This window comes from Callospermophilus lateralis, chromosome 8, assembly GCF_048772815.1.
Source record: "Callospermophilus lateralis isolate mCalLat2 chromosome 8, mCalLat2.hap1, whole genome shotgun sequence".
NCBI classification, from domain to species: domain Eukaryota; kingdom Metazoa; phylum Chordata; class Mammalia; order Rodentia; family Sciuridae; genus Callospermophilus; species Callospermophilus lateralis.
Window position 1 is genome coordinate 29,295,557 of NC_135312.1, and position 15,989 is coordinate 29,311,545.

The 15,989-nt window shown below is 41.5% G+C and overlaps 1 protein-coding gene across 6 annotated transcripts in view; it reads left to right on the forward strand.

The window, feature by feature from the left end:
* Window positions 1–15,989, forward strand: part of Tbc1d1 (TBC1 domain family member 1) — a 214,895-nt gene that overhangs the window by 155,827 nt on the left and 43,079 nt on the right. For all 6 annotated transcript variants that reach the window (XM_076863854.2, XM_076863855.2, XM_076863857.2 and 3 more), the window contains one exon: window positions 13,258–13,443. In XM_076863854.2, the coding sequence (XP_076719969.1) occupies window positions 13,258–13,443 (186 nt within the window). The remainder of the gene's footprint in view (window positions 1–13,257; window positions 13,444–15,989) is intronic.

The following is a 15,989-nucleotide window of genomic DNA, read 5'->3' on the forward strand; positions in this document are numbered from 1 at the left end:
ACAGTTGGGCTGGGGTTTCCCAGGTGGAAAGGTCATATTTCCACATATACCCAGTGACCATTGTGGGAGTTGAGGGAAGAACTGGGTTCACTATTTTAAACCTCTTGTTTCATCTTGTGGACTTCCCCATCCCCTCTCCTCAGCAAAGCACAAAAGTATTTCCTAACTTTTAAGTCATGGGCTTCCTTTCACAGATTTCGACCTTAGATCACATCCAGATAAGCATTGTGCAATGGATGGGTGGGGCTGGGTTTCTCAGTCCCATATGCGTGCAAGGCAGAGGGAGGCAGCAGAGTTTCTAGCTGGAGTTTTTAACAATTAGGTCCTTGTTGGCCACTGAGGCTCAAGACCTCTCCAGGGTGGCTGTGCAAGCAACAGCCCAGACAGGGCTTCTTTGTACTTGTGTGGATCACTGAATGCACCTTGACCATTCCTGCTTCTTGTGGTCCTGTGTTTCTTCTCTGTACTCCCCATGTCACCTCTCCTTAAGCCCCTTAGAAAACCATCTGCTTCTAATTCTATTTTCTTCCTTTCCCAGCAGTTTTTACCAATGTCTGTCCAGCGTGGGACTGTGATGTGACCCTGTTGATTTTTTTTTTTTTTTTTTTTTTTTTTGTCCAGTTGACAAGCTTCCAGTGCCCTCTCAGAGATTTGAGTGTGCATGTCGTACTCTGACCTCTGTGGGAGTCAGTCATGATCTCCCACCTTCCGAGCCTTGCCCCTGCTTGGGTGCACTCAGACCTTCAGACAATGTATCCCATTATGATGCTTTAAAAGTTGGTAATGGACCATGGTGATGCACACCGTGCCCAGAATACAGAAGGAAAGCTTCATCTAAACATACAGCAAAAAGTCAGTGGAAGGTGAGAGGGAGAATATAGGAAAATATTGAGTGCTTATGTTTGGGAAGTAGGATGATAGATAACTTTTCCCTTTAAAAATATACACATATACATGTTTACTTTTCCTCTGAGGTCATTAAAATTGGTAACAATCAACATGTAGAAACCTCCTGGACTACAGAGAGGAAAATTGGGCTCTTCTTGGAAATTGCCATTTGGACTGTTGTATCATGTTACCAGTAAACTCAGAGTGGGGACTCTGGCTTCTCCAGCTGAGTTCTCTGTCCTGCAGTTCACAGTGGCCCCAACCCTTCCCTGCCCAATGCCTGCCACTCAAATCCAGGTTCCATCTTGCAGACCTCGATGGCCATGATAGTTGTTCATGATACCTCTCATGATGTACGTCTTTATCGTCCCATTTTGAAGGCACACCAGTGTAGTTTTGGGCGAAAGCCCCGAATTTGCAAAGATGATATAGACCCAGCTCCTCACATGATGAGGTGGATTTGTCGTGTGTCATTTAACATAAAGCTACACACAGGGCACAGTTGGTTCACAGAGCCCTGCCCTTGGGATCGGATTGAAAGTGGGCTTGACACTAGATAAAGAAGTGTGCAAGTGTAGTCAGGGAGACAAGAAATGCCAAGGGAGAAAGAAGGAGAAGTGTTGGGTGCAGGATAGAACCAAGTTCAAGGTTCTCCTTTCATTGGAAAGCTGCTGCTGTTAAAATCCCTGCAGGGTTTTGTTGCTGTCTTTTATTGATGCAGTGCTCTGTTGTGGCATAAACCTTAATAATTTGAAGGTTCCCAGTTTAACATGACAAAATGATTCTCATTTATTCCAAGCTTAATAAATATTAGCATATTTAAGTACAGATTAAATACACTAAATCCATCCATTTATATTACAAATATCATGTAGTAGGAACTATGTTTTAACTCTAGGTTCTTGCACAAAACTTTAATTCTTTTTTGCCTGGATTGTATTTTGTCTGATTTTATATCAAAGGCCTATGATGGTGTCATGTCTGGAGTCTGCATTATTGTTGCTCTTTTCTGCCTGCGTATCACTCCATGCTGATCAGGGAACTGGGAAGCACATGTCAGTTAAGCATCTTCCTGGGCTGGTGTGCCAGGAAAGGTTGGGTTGGAGTGCTGTCCTAACCCTGCTTCCTACCATGTGGTCAGTCAGTTTGTCCTGCACTGACAGGGAAGCAGGCTGGGTGAAGAAGTAGGATAGAAGGTAGACAAGATGTCAGAGTACTTTTAAGCCCTGGCCTAGGACCTGGCAATATAGTTAGAAAAAAGTGGATATAAAAGATGCACTTGCAGCTGTGTTAATGATTTACAGACCAAGTGCCGTGACATGAAGGAAGGGCAGCTCTGTTCTAGAGTAGTGGCTACATGTACTCGAGCAGATTCCTCTTTGTGGCCCCCAGGTCTTCCCTTCCCCCATAAGAAAAAAGAAAATTTGAATTTTGTCAACCCATCAGGACTCTCAGTGCCAGGCCATCCTCTTCTTTTTGGTTATAACAAAAAGTATTAACTGTGTTTTAAAACTTTCCTTTTTTCTTTGGCTGCTAACTGAACTTTATGTTGAGAAAGCATGCCTCTCCTCACCTCTACATGGCTTTTTTTTCGTACCAGGGATTGAACCCAGGAGTGCTTTACCATTGAGCCACATCCCTAACCCCTTTTATTTTTTATTTTGAGACAGAGTCTCACCAGGTTATTACGGCCTTGCTAAGTTGCTGAGGCTGGCTTTGAACTTGCTTGTTCCCTGCGTCCCGCCTCCTGAGTCACTGAGATTACAGGCATGTACCACCAAGCCTGGCGCTAACTGAATTCTTTAAAGGAACGTTTACAGAGGCCCTATAAAGTTTTTCACTGGGGCTTAGGGACCAGATCAAATGCTGGTCCCTAAGCCCCAGTGAGATGGTGTTTGGAGATAGACCTTTGGGAGGTGATTTGATTCAGATGAGGTCATGTGTGTAAATCCCTCCTCAATGGAATTAATGCCCTTATAAAAGGAAGAGACTCCACAACTTCCTCTCTCTACCATGTGAGGATATAGTAGGAAGGAAGCCATCTGGAAGTCAGAAAGATGGTCTTCACAGAATGATACCCTGATCTTGAACTTCCCTCCAGAACTGTGAGAAATACACATCTGTTTAAGCCGCTGTGTCTGTGGTGTTTTGTTATAGCAGCCCAACCTAAGACTAGATAGCTCTGTTCTCTATCGCTTCCTGGTTGCCAGCATGGATTTTGCACACAGCTTCGTGGGGTGAAGTTTGACAGCTCTCTACATCATGCAGTCATTTTTTATTCTTTTACGTCTAGTTTTGGTCCTTATAGCACCTTGTGCTACAGACAGGAGAGGTTCAAGGGTGAGGAAATTGGTCTCACCATGCCTCTAGAGAAACTGGGAAGCAGAAAGGCCTCCTAGGTCCTACTCCATCTTCCTTGGCAGAGTGGAGTGGCTGTAGTATCACGATTTGCAGAAGCCAGAGCTGGAGAGGAGGAGCGCACAGTGGGGGTACTGGGAGCCGTGCTGTAAACAAGCTGTTTTTCTGCAGATGGCTAAACAGCACAGATTGGGAAATCATGATCTTAGCTTTTAGTAGTATATTTTCTGTTTGTGTTGGGTGACTCATTGGTCTGTGTCTCTGATTATTTATGTTCAGATCTGGAAGGAAATTTATTATTGCTATAATAGTGTGGGTGGTTGATTTGGGTCACCAGGGAGGGGCCGCTTTCTGAATGCATTTCTTAAGAAAATGGTATTAATTTTAGTTCAAACAATTGTCTTTGACAGAGATAATGCCTTTTGGCCAGTGTTTGAAAAGCAGGATATATTTTTAAACTTTAATAGTCATGTCACTGTTAATGGATGAAGTCATTGCTTAATTATTTTGAAATAATTTGTTTGAAATATACCAGGTTCTCTAGTATCACATTGTCACATAATGTGATACCACCAGTTAAGGTAAAATAACCTAGAGTAACTGAATAAAATAACTGAAAAAGTACTGAATGCCAAAAGCCAGGAGTTCTCAAACTTTGGTGTACGTTATTAGAATTCCCAGTTGTGTGAATCCAGGCTGCTGGTCTACCACAGGGTTTGTGATCCAGCAAATCTGGGTGGGTAGGGCTGAGACCCTGCATTTCTAAGAAGCTTCTAGGGCATCTGCTGCTGGTGGGGGGACTACACTTTGAGAACCACTCCTGTAAACTAACAACAACCCACGTGCTGTTAGAGGGGCCACTCAGGCACCTCTTATCTTCTGTGCCCATAGTGAGGTCCACACGGAGCCAGTTTGATCAATAACTGTAGCCATGCAGCCACATAGCATTAATGACGTAAATGACAAATGTTGGAATGGTCCAACGTTTTTAAAAATCCATGTGTATGAGATCAGAAGGCCAAGTGTGGGTGTCAGGGTAAATCCCCATGTGGTTCCTGTTCACTGGCTCTCTGACACAACTTGATGACAAGTCATTTTTTCATGTCTGCACCCCAGTCACTTGGGCCTGGAGTCTGTGCCCCAGAGGACCTTGTAGTCCTGTTTCCTGCTTTCCCTTCTTAGTCTTCCCCAGAATGCTCCAGAATGACCTGATCCGCTTCTCTGGGCCCCTCTTGCATTTATTATCTGTGCTCAGAATGGCTGAGATGCTCGGCCACAGTTTACACCAGCCAGTGCTGTGGGTCCAGAGAGGAGGTGCCTCAGTACCCAGCTAGACAGGGAGCAACAGGAAGAAGCATCTCGGAGGGCATGACCTTAGAGCTGAACTTTGGTGGAGGAGGAGGGAAGATAAGGAAAGGCCAAAAGGACCTCTCAGCTCTTGCGGGAATGGGCGTCCCTGCTCACCTCTGCCTCCATGTGACCGTGGGTCCTGGACACATCAAGGCTTTGATGGGGGGCCTCCTGTTGGGGGAAGCTGCTTGGAACTACACTGCTATTTCATTTCTTTCTTGGCAAAACATGAGTTTCTCACCTCAAGTACCCTCCAGTACACCTGTGTTCCTTGTTATCCCTACTTGTCTGAATGTGGAGTAGTCTAAGCAAAGATTTTACCAACGGATTTCTTTATTTGGGGAACAAAATAAATAATGATGTTAATAAGAATTCACCACTTAACTCTTGCCCGAGCACTGTCTAAAGTGCTTTCAAGTGTTTTCCATTTAATGCCCACAAGAATGCTGTGGAGACGGATGCTATTAATGTCAGTGATTTACGGATGGAAACTGAGGCACATAAGCAAGCAGCTACCCTGGTGTGATAAGGTGCTTTCTCCTTTTCTCTTTGCATTCATTCCTGTTGCCCTGAGGCATTGGAATGAGCAGGCCTGGGGTCTGAGTTCTAGTCCTAATTCCACTGACTGACTAGCTGTATGTCCCAAGCTCTTGTCATTTAGGGATTAGAACAGTCTCCAGTGTATCTGGTGGTTGTGAGGGTGAAATCAGTGGGCACTTTTGTACACTGCTCAGAAACTGGGACTTTGGACCTCTTTGAGCCTCAGTTTTTATATCTGGGAAGGGAAGAGGGTTGAGCGAGGTCATCTTCTAATGTCCCTTTCAGCTCAAGAGTTCCAATGCTTCTCAGAGTGCTACCATATCCTTCATGGCTCTGAAGAAGGAAGGAAAAATGAGTATGGAGTGGAGGGGCAGCCATCATGCAGTGGCTGCTGGCTGGACACTGCCTGGCTTCTGAGCACACTCCTCGGGGACATGTTCTGTTGGCATGCACCAAGGGGCTTCTGTGGGCTACAGTTTGAAATCAGTGTGATGTAAGTGGGAATAGAGCAAACTATTACAAAGATCAGCATTTTGTATTCTACCATGAGCAGAGCCCTAACATTCAGCCTCCAAAACTAGCATCACTTCCCTTGCAAATTCAAAAACAAATGTCATTTTTTTCAAACCATATAATTTTATCACATGCATTAAATTTTTTTGACAGCTTTTTTTTTTTTTTTTTTTTTTTTTTTTGGTTTTTCCCAAGCTTCTGTACACCTAAGCTTTGAGAGCCATGGCCTCCTCACCACTGGGGGCAAACAAAGCTCTTAGTGCCTCCTGCCCCTGCAGATGAGCTCCGACTGGAAGGGAGGAAGCCAGAGGCAGACCAGAGTTCCTGCTAGATCTGCCGTCTGCTTCCTCCTCAGTCCTGTGCTCTGTGACTCCCCCTGGCTCTCTTCCCCAGAGTCCTACTGCTGTGTGACCTTGATGGCTGCTTCTTCTCCTTCTCCTTCCAACCTTCTCCTTAGAGCTGCTGTCATAGCCTGGACCAGGCCAGGTGTGGGCTTTTGGCTCCCTCGTCTCTGTCATCTTCACATAGCCTTGGAACTCACCACAGATGGCTGGTTTTGGAGAGAGTGAGGATGAAGATCTCTGCAAGGCTTCTGCTTCTGTTCTGCAGATCATGGCTGCCTTTTTGAATTTGTGTGCCTGCCTCCCCATCCTTCTCCTCCCCGCCTCTCCATTGTTCCCATCTCAGGCAAGGCTTGGCTCTATTCTGAGTTCATATCTTTTTTGCAAACACTTGTCCACACTGTTTTATAATGACCTTCCGTTTGGCTGATCCATGGGGCCCATGTAATCCCTGATGGCCAGTTTCTTTCTAGTACTGAAGAATGTATGTAAGAAACCAATTTTATCTTTTTAAAAGATCCTTAGTCTTCTGGACTTCCCGGTGACTTAGTAATACAGAGGTTGGCCAGGCATTCAAGACCTCTCACTGAGGCTCACCAACCTTGTCTTCTCTTTTCACATGTGTTAACATCTGGTCCTTAGCCAAAGTGGGTCATTAGCAAGGGTGAGTTGATAATTACCTGTGAGCCTTATTTGTACTGATCCATTTACTTGAACTGTCTCCCATCATTTCTACCTGTCTGAATTTTACCTGTTCATCAAGTATGGACCTTTTTCTGAAAAAACTGATGGTATTCATGTTGCTGTTAAGATTGATGGTTGACAACCTATTGGGTATTTATTTAGGGGCTTTTTTCCCTCCCACATAATAATCCTTTGCAATAAGCAATATTATAGAGGTTTTGCATATAAATGAAACTGAGGTATGAAGTGATCCTGTAGCTTGTTTGGATTTGACTAATTAGATTCCTGGTGGAGCCAGGGTTTGATCTCAGACATGGCTCCGGGGCCCAAACTGTTAACCTGATAAATGGCAGGAATCATCCTTCTTTCCTGAACTTCCTAAAACACTTTCTTTTTATTTCCTTTATTCTCATAGTCATGCACTTCTCTCCGTCACCCTGTTGAAATATGAGGTACTATATCTTGTTCATACCTGGATTTCTAGCAACATTTCCATGCATGTGGCAAGAACTTAAAATTACTTTTTTCATTATACAAATTAATTTTTAAAGTATTACATTTTTCTATTGCTAGACTAACATGTAATATAACTATAGAAAATAATGAGATTCTTGTTGGATTATTTTCCATAAAAGAAGTCCTGGCAGAATTGAGACAATCTCGGGTAGATGAATCTACTCATGGGGGGTATTTCTTGTGCATTGGGCATGGGAACATGGCAGGGAATGCAGAAGTCTCTGCCTTCCTGGCCTCTGCCTCCTGTTGTAGTAGAGGTAAAGTTGTTTATAGTCTGTAAACAGTTTGACAGCATTAAGTCTACATGGTCATTTTAGTTTGTTTTTTTTTTTAAAGAAATGTTCTTTGGCTGTTGGTAACAACAGATGCTGCAGATGTTAATCCCTGTTGTCATTACCCTCCTTCAGAGAGTTCATGTTCAGTTTGAATCTTTGTTTCCAAAAGCCGCTCATGTTATTGAAAGAGAGTTTCAGAGCAACTGAAAATTTTGAAAAGTTGCTATTTCTTTTGGCATGAGAATTCAGGATTTTCAGGAGGGCTTGGAGAGTATAAAATGTTCTGTTTTGGGCTAACACATGGCAAAAAGCCAGAAATTTGGAGAATAAAGACCTGTGTCTTCATTTTCTTCCCGGAGCTTCTCTTCCAGGGCATTAACATGGGATTTAATGTCATGTCTACAAAGGGAGATCTGCAGCTCAAGATTTAATGTTTGTGTTTTGTGAAAGTGCAAGCCCCTGCATTCCATGCTTTAGAGAGTCAGAAACTGGGCAAGGAGGAGAGTGTGTGTGTGTGGCTTTCCCTCCTTTTCTGTCACAGTACTGATTCTGGTCACAGCAGCAATCCAGTGTTATACTCTTCCCTGTACATTTGTGAGCAGAGAAAAAGAAGAGAGTAGCAGTCAAGGTTGTTGGAAAGTAATTTGGCATCCAAAATATGCACCAGCATGGATTATATTTACAACTCTTTTGGGAATGTCACAGCAGTGATTTAAATGGAGACAATTGTCTCTTAGTACCCCTGAATTATGACTGGTTTTAAATTCTTAGAACCCTTTGGAAGCTGTTGTCTGGAAGTCTACATCACTTAAGCATTCTACATCCTGTCATTATAGAAGATGTCAGAATAGTAAAATCTAATCCTGGACTAGTGCGTTGTCCCAGCCCTTTGGTTTTGTGGCTTTGTAGACTTTATAAATATGTCTGTCAGTGCCTGTGGTCTCCCCATTCAGGCAGTTGGAGGTAGATGTCGTTTTTCACATTTCACACTGAGGGACTGGAACCCAAAAAGGCATTTGTGTTTATAAAGAGGCACCAACAGTCTGGGTGTCTGGGAGGAGGGGCAGTGGGTGGAGCAGCCCCAAGGCAGCCTCTGTCCTGCTGAGCTGGGCCTTTCTACCTGGGCCTCTGGGAGAACACCATAGAGGGAAGAAGCCTGATCACCAAGATTGCTCTGGAAACTATTAGAAATGTAAAAGTAGCCCTTCTTAGATCACTTAGCACAGCGCATGTAAGGGACTTGATAAATACTGGTGTGGTTGGCTTAGGAATTATCCGTGTTAAAAATAATGCCCATATTTATTATGAGAGCAGGGTTCTCAGCCAACAGCCATCTAACATTTTCACTATATTTCCCTGCTTATGCCCCTGTGTATGTGAATCCACATTTCACAAGATTGTACCCAAAAACATGCGTGCAAAAAAGAACTGATTGCAATACTACTACCTTGTCCCAAATCCGGACCCTGTTGCGTTGATAAGAAAACAGCCCACTTGGCCTGATTGAGCCAGGCCAAATTTAGAACAAACAAATATGTTAATTATCCCCACTTACAAATTACCAAACTACTTTGTAATTAGTGTATTCTTTTTTTTAATATTTATTTTTTAGTTTAAGGTGGATACAATATCTTTATTTTACATTTATGTAGTTCTGAGGCCATGCATGCTAGGCGAGCACTCTACCACTGAGCCACAACCCCAGCCCCATAACTACTCTATTCTTAACATGAACAAAAGATAATATTTTAAAAGTTCGTTCTTAATTATAAACTCTTAAAAAAAATAGTAATTTTACCACATTAAATACATTTAGGTGAAGAGGATATATTTTTATCTCTTCCTAGGGTTGGGTAGAGAAAAGTGAGTTTCTTTGTTTTCTCTTTGAATCGGGGATTCTCGTGGGGTGATTTTGTCCTTCCTTCTGCCCATTTAGTGATATCTAGAGGCATTTTTTAAAAATTGTCATTACTGGATGGCTGGACATTACCATCGTCTTATGGGTATCGCACAGGGATGCTCCAAAACATTCTGCAGTGCACAAAACCATCCCTTGTGACAAAGGATTATCCAGCCAAAAATGTCACTAGTGCTGAGGTTGAAAACCCTGCTGTAAACTATTAAGTTTATTTTCTGACCTTTACAAAGTATCGACTTTTATTTGGTTCATCCACGGGTGAAATTAATAGTGATAATAATTTCTTTGTGTTCTGTCTTTGCCTTTGATACTCTGACCAAGTTTGGGACAAATTCTTGTCACGTGTGAAAGGCTTAAATTCAGACAGTTTCCAGCAGCAGCATTTGAACTGTGCTGTCAGTGATAACAGGGATGGAAGGAAGAGCTTCCTCGATGTGATGGTAAACCCATGGGGTTGTACAAGGGCCAAAGAGAAGCAGAGTGTGCTTCCGCAGCCAGCAGTAGCTGCATCACCTGACGCCTGATAGAATGCAGACTCCTGGCCTCCCCTCAGTCAGACTCAATCAGAGTCTGATTTTAGAAAGATCCCCTGTGTAATGCTTGTGCATGTCAAAGTTAGAGAAGCAAGACTAAGTACTTCTAATTTTGCAGGAAAATATACCTTGCTTCAAATCATGGCTCTGCTCTTACTTGCCATATGACTTGACTCAATTACAAACTCTCTTAATTATTTGGGCTGCTAAATGGGGATAATAATGTCACCTATTTCATGAGAATCAGATAAACTTATTTGTGTCAAGGACTTCTCTCTCAACAAACTATAGCTAATGATTGACACTCAGGAGGAGAAAGTAAACAGGAAGCATGGAACTAGAGGAAGGAGGGCTGATGAAGAGAGCCCTTGTTCATCAATAGGGTTGAAAAGGGAAAAGGATTTTCTGGTTGGCTGCACCTGATGGTCAGTGGGGCTCTCCCTCTGTTGATGTGCACAAGCCCTGGTGCTCCTGCACTTGCACTAAAGCCCAACCTGGTGCTGCTCTCTGCTGCCTTACTACCTGCCCCCATCAGGCAGGACTTCTCACAAGTTCCTTTTTTGAAACAGTCCTTTGCAAGTCAGTGGGAGTGTAACTGCTTCCTGTATGAGATAAAGCACAACTTTAATCATGATGCATGTGTAGCAGAGATGTTAAGAGAGGAAAGAAAAAAGAAAGGAAAAGACTTCAAGCTGCAGAATAAGAGTACAGACAGAGTTCCTTTTAAATAACAATTAATTTAAACATGTTCAGTAATGACTAATCTTAAGTATGTATTGGGGGGTGTGATTTGTTTTTAAGTATTTTGCAGGAGGACACTTTTTCAACTTTGATTTTAATCAAAGTAGATTTGCACTATTTTCCTTTAAGTATAAAAGTGTCTATTGTTACACATTTAGAAAATTCAGGAAATAATAACAGCATGCCAAAACCCAGGACCTGTTTACCTCTTCCTTCATTCAGTAGTTATTTATGTATTACCTGCTGGTACTCAGTGCTCAGCTGCTCAGTGATGAGCAAACCATTGTTCAATGAAGGAAGATTCTAGCTACCTTTATTTTCAATATTTTTATAATTAAGTAGGTAAAATTTTAGTGCATTTCTTTTCATCATTTTTTCTGTGCCCCATATGTAAGACAATCGATAAGAGCTAATATTTATTGCATTCTTGCTGTGTGTTGGGCTCTGTTCTAGGTGTTCTGTATCTTATGTATTAATTCAGTCGCTTTATTGCTGCTCTTAGACATTTGACTGTTCTTTCCATTCACAGGTCAGGAAGTTGATGCATCTTAGAGAGGTTAAGTAGCTTGCTAAATATCACACAGTCGATAAATGGCAGAGTCTTGATGAATATTCAGTCAGCCTGGCTCCAAAGCCTCCTCTGTTTATCACTAAACTGTGTTACCTTTCACACTATTTATAGAAGAGATGATACTTGTATTAACCAGCAAGAAAATACCCCCAACTTAATGAAGGTAAATGGTTCATTTAACTCATAGTTTGGGAGGTTCAAGTCCATTGTGGGCTAAAACCTCATTGGTTTGGACCTCTGTTGAGGGCACTGGATACCAGTGGCAGGAGTATGCTTAGGGTGAGAGGTCACATCTTGAGCCAGGAAGCAAAGAGAAGGGCAGAGACCAGGATCTAAAATTCTCTTTGGAGGACACAGCCCCAGTGACCTCAGGGTCTCTCCCTAGGTCCCACCTCTTAAATGTCCATGAACCTTTAATACCACCACCCTGGTGACCAAGCCTTTATGTATAGGTCTTTGGGAAGTTACACCCAAACCATAGCAATACTATATAGACAATTTTGATTTGCACTTTTTCGTTGAATATTACACACAAACATCCTTTCTCTTATAATGAGATAAACTTTCTAGTTATTTCTAAAGGAAGTAGAATTTTTATTTAAAAAAATCATAATGAAATAGGAATGTATGGCGCTCTTTAATTTAGAGCTGCACATTTGCTTACAGAGATCATAAAGCATTCTTATTTAGTGTTTATATTTTTTAATCCAGCAATATTAAGAGGAGTTAAGATGGTCAGGTTACTTTAAGAAATTAAACATTTTGTACTCTTATTTGATCTCATAGATTTAATTGAGGAAAACAAGTCCAACTTTAGATAAGGAGAGCAGTCAATGTCGATGACTATTATGGAAATTACGGTAATGTGGAATGGTATTGGAGCTATAAACTAGAAGAGCTTGTAGGTTTGTATTATGGGTGGTTGAGAGGCTCAGGCTGCCTGTGAAGGTTTTTTATGGTGTGTGTTGAGATCATGGTTTTATTTACAAAGATTCAGTTTGCACAGAAGCATGTGAAGTCCTGTGAGATCCAGTTATACAGGAACCTCCGCTGGTCTTCATAGCTAGGGTCACAGTGAGAGGGTGGGCCATTCTCTGTACATATTTATGTGGTATTTGTGAGTTATGACAGCAGTGTGTGCCAGCAATGTATTTTCTACAGGTGAGAAAGGTACAGATTTATAAAAGGTAAATAGATTTAAACTAATATATGGACATTGAAAAACCCACAACACAGGGAAACATTGAGTAGGAGGAATATCTAGCAGATAGGCTCTGAGCTAAGCAGATATGGGATGGAATCCTGTTCACCTGTTTATTCCTTATAAAACTTTGAGTAAGTTACTTGGCCTTTCTGACCTTAGTTTTCTTGTTAGGCTAATATTGCTTTCTGGATTTGTCATCAGGATTAAATGAGTCTGTGTGAAAATGCCTGGCACAATGCCCAGCCTAGATGATCCGTTAATGGTCACTGTTTTTGTTGACTATTAAACATGTTTTCATGTTCATTCCAGAAAACATAGTCATATAACACAGTGTGAATACATATGGAAGCCAGGATGCTTGGATTCCAAACTAGGCTTTGCTACTTTCTGGGTTTGTGATAACTAAGCAAGTTACTTAACTCCCTGTGCCTTAGTTTGCTTTTTTTAAAAAAAACTGTATAGAGTACTTGTGTCTTAGGGTGATTGTGAGTGTTAAATGATTATACATACAGTCCTTGGAGCATGGTATAAAGTAACCACCAAAAGAATATTTGCTGTTATTATCAGTAGTGCTGTTATTCAATAACTTCTTTAGAATATTACACCTTAAAACTTATGTTTAAACTACAGCAGCTTTTGCTTACATTTTGATACGTCAGTGTTTCATGTTTTTGCTCAGACTTACATAAATTTTAAATTTGGTGATGTCATTATGTTTTATGTAAATGAGAAGAATTTGCTGATTGGGCACTATGTTTGAATACACATAAATTTTTTGTTGTTGCTAAAAAATTACCATTCTGGTATGTCTTCTTTCCTCTCCAGATTATTCAGAGCTGGGAGAGCTTCCCCCACGGTCTCCTTTAGAACCAGTATGTGAAGATGGACCCTTTGGCCCTGTACCAGAGGAAAAGAAGAGGACATCACGGGAGCTTCGTGAGCTGTGGAAAAAGGCTATTCTGCAACAGATACTGCTTCTCAGAATGGAGAAGGAAAATCAGAAGCTACAAGGTTGGTTTGCCATATTGAAACTGAACAGGCCTGATGATCTTAATTCATTGTGTACTAAAGTGAATCACATCAGTCATAAGCATGCATTCTTAAAACAACAGAAAAATAATTTTAACATACATATCAATCATATGTTTACTTTTTCAAAGTAATGTCAACACTGTTTACCTTCTAGAGATTTAAAGTAGTCCTCCCAACTATGTTAATTGTTTCTAGGTGGTTATTATTAGCACAGTGTCTAGAACTTCTGAGATACAAGTTGCAGTTTAAGTTCAAACCTCTGAAAGGTATATTTTGTTTTGTTTTCCTCTGTCTTCCTACTTTATCCTCAGCCAGGGTCTCTACCTGGGTGTTATGTGTAAACTGATTCTATGGAAGTCCTTAAAGTTTGTAACCTTACTCTGTGCCTTTTTTACTGAGTTGCAAGTAAAACATGAGCCGAGCCTTGTCTGTGCTGATACCAACAGTATCAAAATAGGACAAAGATATGAAAATTAAGATTTTGTTCATTTTCTGTTTCCATACTGATGCTTAAACCAATAAATACCATTTTCTGAATAGCTTAAGAAGCTAAGTTACATGGCTTGTGGAAAGAGAGCTGCCTGGATGTAAATTAAAGAAGATTTTAGCAAGTCTGAACATAAATTTCAAAGGGAAACAGCAGGGGTTCTGTCATGTTACCATTGCCTGAAGGAGTCTTAGAAGGAGAGTACGTTCCATTGAGCATTACCCTGGATTGCAGATTTTTGTCTTTTTATCTTTTTTTAAGATCTTTTTTAAAGGATGAACAGACACAACATCTTTAATTATTTTATTTATTTTTATGTGGTGCTAAAGATCGAACCCAGTGCCTCACATATGCGAGGCAAACTCTCTGCCGCTGAACTATAACCCCAGCCCCTAATCTTGACCTTGGTGTTTGTATAGAGCTAAAAGTCATTTTGATACCAAATCTATTATAAAACTCCTCATGAATACATTATATCTCATATGAGTTCCAGTTGTATAGAAACCTCTGCTCCTCTTCGCAGTTGGTGTCATGCATGGTGCATAGCAAATGAGCATATCCAGAAGATATTTTTGAGTTACAACACTGTGCACTTGCAGTTACAGTTTCTATGGTTGAGAACTGTATAGATTGGTGAAATGTAACAGATGAAGAGTTAAGATAGGCATATCATTTTGACCAAAAAGAATAAGTGAAATATAAAATAAGACCCTTTGATATGAAATAATCCAATGATTTAAATAGCTGCTTTCAAGTGAAACCAGCTCTCTAGTATGCAGTATTGAAGTTGAGAGAGATGAGTCATTCCATCAAGAAGCTGTGGAAGGCATTGGCATAGGGAGGGCAGTGTAGTATAGGTGAGTGCTGAGTTTTTTTCCAACTTTATTTTTCTACCATTTTCTATGTGTTCTTGAAGGTAATTCTGTAAGCAGGTGTCTAAAAAAACATTTGATAAATGTCTTAATCAGCTTTTTAGCTGCTGTGACTGAAAGACCTGACCAGAACAACTGTAGAGGAGGAAAAGTTTATTTAAGGGCTCATGGTTTCAGAAGTCTCAGTCCATATACAGCTAATCTATTGTGGCAGAAGAGTATAGCAGAGGGAAACAGCTCACTGATGATCAAGGAAGCAGAGAGAGAGAGAGGTTTCCACTTGCCAGATACAAATATATACCCTACATCCATGCCCGAAAACTCCACCTCCTTCAGCCATACCCCACCTGCCTCTACTTACCACTCAGTTAATCCCAGCAGAGAAAATACACTGATTAGGTTAGTCATTTCTCCTCCAAGCCTTCTTTCATCATCTCACGTGAGCTTTTGGAGGACACCACATCTAAAGAGATGGGCATGGCGCTACTAAGTATGTCATCAGTTAAGTGAAAGCTTTGGAGCACAGCATTTTTTATTATGTTTATATTGGGCTTTTTGGAGCTTGAGACAAGAGGATCTCAAGTTCAAAGCCAGCCTCAGCAAAAGCAAGGCGCTAAGCAACTCAATGAGACCCTGTCTCTAAATAAAATACAAAATAGGGCTGAGTATGTGGCTCAGTGGTTGAGTGCCCTTGAATTCAATCCCCAATACCCCCACCCCCTAAAAAAAAGGCAGTCACGTTCCCCAGTGGGTCAGGATGCTTAACGGTCTGTTGGCCAACCTTCTTGCAAATGACAGCCATGTAAAATTAGGGCAGAGCTACAGAAGGGGTGCCGCAGTCTCTGGCTGGGCACAAATCACGAGTCTCCACACAGCTTGTAGATTCAAACAGCAATTCTTTATTCCCGAACTCACACCGGCCGTCTACAAACACGCTCTGGGGGAATCCACGTTCTCTTCCCAAATCCACACTCTGCCCTAATCCACTCTCTCCCAAATCCACTCCGCATGGGCTTCTGTCTCCCAAAATATACTGTCTGACCCTAAGCACTCAAGAGGAACTCAGCAGCAGGATACGCCCTATTCCAAAAGAGGAACACCCTAATCTCCTATTATACTAAACCGCCCTATTCTAAAGGGGAAACACCCTACTCTCCTATTATGCC